At 37.1% G+C, this 3,080-nt stretch overlaps 1 protein-coding gene across 1 annotated transcript; it reads left to right on the plus strand.

Moving 5' to 3' along the window:
* Positions 1 to 3: 3 nt before the first annotated feature.
* LOC129572556 (multidrug resistance-associated protein 1-like) lies at positions 4 to 3,076 on the plus strand (the record flags this gene model as incomplete). Its single annotated transcript, XM_055452535.1, has 6 exons — positions 4 to 253; positions 352 to 980; positions 1,050 to 1,321; positions 1,508 to 1,654; positions 2,596 to 2,680; positions 2,771 to 3,076. Coding segments are annotated over 6 exons (1,689 nt in total), but the record flags the coding sequence as incomplete, so codon positions are not given.
* Positions 3,077 to 3,080: the final 4 nt, after the last annotated feature.

The raw sequence follows: 3,080 nt of genomic DNA on the forward strand, positions 1-3,080 counted from the left end.
ACTGCTATGCTGATCGCGAACCGCGTCAAACCAAATATCCGAAATCGAACAAGCCATATCCTGAATTGGGAGCCAGTTTTCTATCTCGACTTTCGTACGCTTGGTTCGACGCATTGGCATGGAAAGGATATCGCAAACCACTTGAACAAAGCGATTTATGGGACATGAATCCAGAAGATTCATCGAAGGAAGTGATGCCAGTCTTCTTGAAATACTGGGATCGAGCTGTTGCCAAGGCTTCCGGTTATAATCTGTAAGTGCTTGATGAAATTATCAATTTTTCGTTACAATTTCAAGTAATAAGTCCTATCCGTTAACGTCCACTCATCATTATTCATTCTTTTTCCACAGCAAAAACGCGTTCACTGGCAATGCTCAATACACTAAAACACGAACTTCAGCCAGTGTCACAATAAATCCAGAACAAAAGAAGAAACGTATCGCATCTATTTTGCCACCTATTTGCAAGGCATTCGGACCAACATTTATGTTTGGCGCCATTTTGAAGTTGACACAAGATGTTCTAACTTTTGTATCACCCCAATTGCTTCGTGCCATCATTTCTTTTGTTGACAACTCAGCAGTAAAACAAGTAGATAGTGCAAATGGAACTGAAACCGTTACTTATATAACAAATCCAGACCAAGAACCATTGTGGCGTGGTATTCTCTATGCCGTGCTCTTATTCGTTGTGGCCAGTACACAAACTCTGTTTCTCTCACAATATTTTCAACGTATGTTTTTGGTTGGTTTGCGAATCCGTACCGCACTCGTTGGAGCAATCTACAAAAAGGCACTTTGCCTATCAAACACAGCCCGAAAGGAATCCACGGTCGGTGAAATCGTAAACTTGATGGCTGTCGATGCGCAACGATTCATGGATCTTACTACTTATATCAACATGCTTTGGTCAGCTCCATTGCAAATTGGATTGGCAGTTTACTTCTTGTGGGACTTGCTTGGACCGTCTGTTTTGGCTGGTGAGTTGTAGAACTTTGAAAATTCAAATAAAACATCGATGTTCATGGCATCGATTTATTTCCAATCAGGTTTGGCCGTTATGATAATCTTGATCCCAGTGAACGGAGTTATTGCGAATAAAATTAAATCTCTTCAAATTCGCCAAATGAAGAACAAAGACGAGCGTGTCAAACTGATGAATGAAATTCTGAGTGGAATCAAAGTACTTAAACTGTATGCTTGGGAGCCCAGCTTCGAGGAGCAAGTGCAAAAAATTCGTGAAAAGGAAATCAAGGTGTTGAAAGAAGCCGCCTACTTGAATGCTGGAACATCGTTTATTTGGTCTTGTGCTCCGTTCTTGGTATGAATCATTAACATTCCGTGATTTTTTTTTCTTTTTTCGATAATTCAAAGATTTTAGGCCAAGATTTGGATTTCAATTTTACAATGCCAATTTTTAATGAACACTTTTTGTTGAATTTTTTTTTTAAATTCATTTCTTTTATATAAATTCCCTCCAAAAAAAACATTCATTAAATATCAAAAGGTGTCACTCGTCACATTCATTGCATACGTCTACTCCGGAGACGATCATATTTTAACCGCTGAAAGAGCATTCGTTTGTCTCACATTGTTCGATATTATTCGGATGCCATTGGCTATGTTGCCATTGCTGATTGTATACATGATCGAGGTAAAGTATATTGAGCTGTCCAACCGACAAAAACGGAATTGTATGCAAGACGCAAAGTTACTGGTTCTTCAGATTTATCCAATTTCAAACTGGTGGCATGGTTTATTCTCATCTAAATATGAGTCTCGTCACTATTGCTCATCCCTTTACAAGTTTCTCTCTTTCACAATTTGCTCTTCTTCACAACAATATAGCTGAATTTAATTCGATTTTCCTAAACTTTAAATAACATTCTCTTGTTTCTCTTCTCACACACGAAAAATCAAATCAAATCTCAACAAAATTATTTATCGTGAAAAATCTCTCATAGGCTTGAAAATTTTCAAATTATTCTATCCTAAACTCCTCTCCATTCTCTCTTAATTTTATTATTTACATTTTCCTATTTTCTATGTGGCTGTGGGACAAAATAATAATCTGCGAACACGTAATTTTTTTCTCGAAACGAAGGTTGCCCTAGTGTCCTTTGCTTGTTTCGTTCTTGTTGACGATAATAACATATTGGATGCAAAAACGGCTTTCGTTTCTCTATCTCTTTTCAACATTTTACGGTTTCCTCTGTCAATGTTGCCGATGTTAATTTCGAATCTGGTTCAAGTAAGTACTCAATGGTCGATTTCTAATATAATGCGATTGTTTGTGTTTTGTGTTTTATGATTTGGTTTGATTAGATACCTACTTCGGTAGGAAAGTTGTTATAATTTGATTATGAAAATTTTGTTATTGTTCTACCAAAATCTATATTCATGCCAACTGTTTCTAATATCTGTATTGATTACTTTGTCACTGTTGCTTATCTTTGCACGCATTTAATCTGATTGAATCCTCTTTTGGGGTGCTTTGTGCTTCGCTTTTGCCTTGCATGCATATTTTGGTGTGTTTTCATATCCTCCAAATATATAAATTACTAATCTATTCTTATACACCTATCGAAAATATAGACTAGTGTTTCTGTGAACCGAATCAACAAATTTATGAACAGCGAAGAATTGGACCCACAAAATGTATCACATGACCCATCTGATGGTAAGAACTATATTAACTTGTAACAATATATCATTGTAAATGTCAAAAATAATTTCAATTTGTTTAATTTATCTTCATTCGCTATCGCAGCAGCACCTTTGTCAATTGAAAATGGAACATTCAGTTGGGGCAATGACGAACCTTGCCTAAAGAATATCAATTTGCAAGTGAAGAAAAGCAATTTGGTTGCTGTTGTTGGTACCGTCGGAGCAGGAAAAAGTTCGATCATTTCCGCATTCTTGGGTGAAATGGACCGATTATCGGGTCGTGTCAATACAACCGGAACAATTGCATACGTTTCGCAACAGGCTTGGATTCAGAACGCCACACTTCAAGACAACATTCTGTTCGGAAAGCCAATGGATCGCAAGCGTTACAATCAAGTCATTGCTGCTTGCGC

The sequence above is a fragment of the Sitodiplosis mosellana genome, unplaced genomic scaffold (assembly GCF_009176505.1).
Source record: "Sitodiplosis mosellana isolate CC-2019 unplaced genomic scaffold, AAFC_SMos_1.0 Smas_scaffold_5203, whole genome shotgun sequence".
Lineage (NCBI taxonomy): Eukaryota > Metazoa > Arthropoda > Insecta > Diptera > Cecidomyiidae > Sitodiplosis > Sitodiplosis mosellana.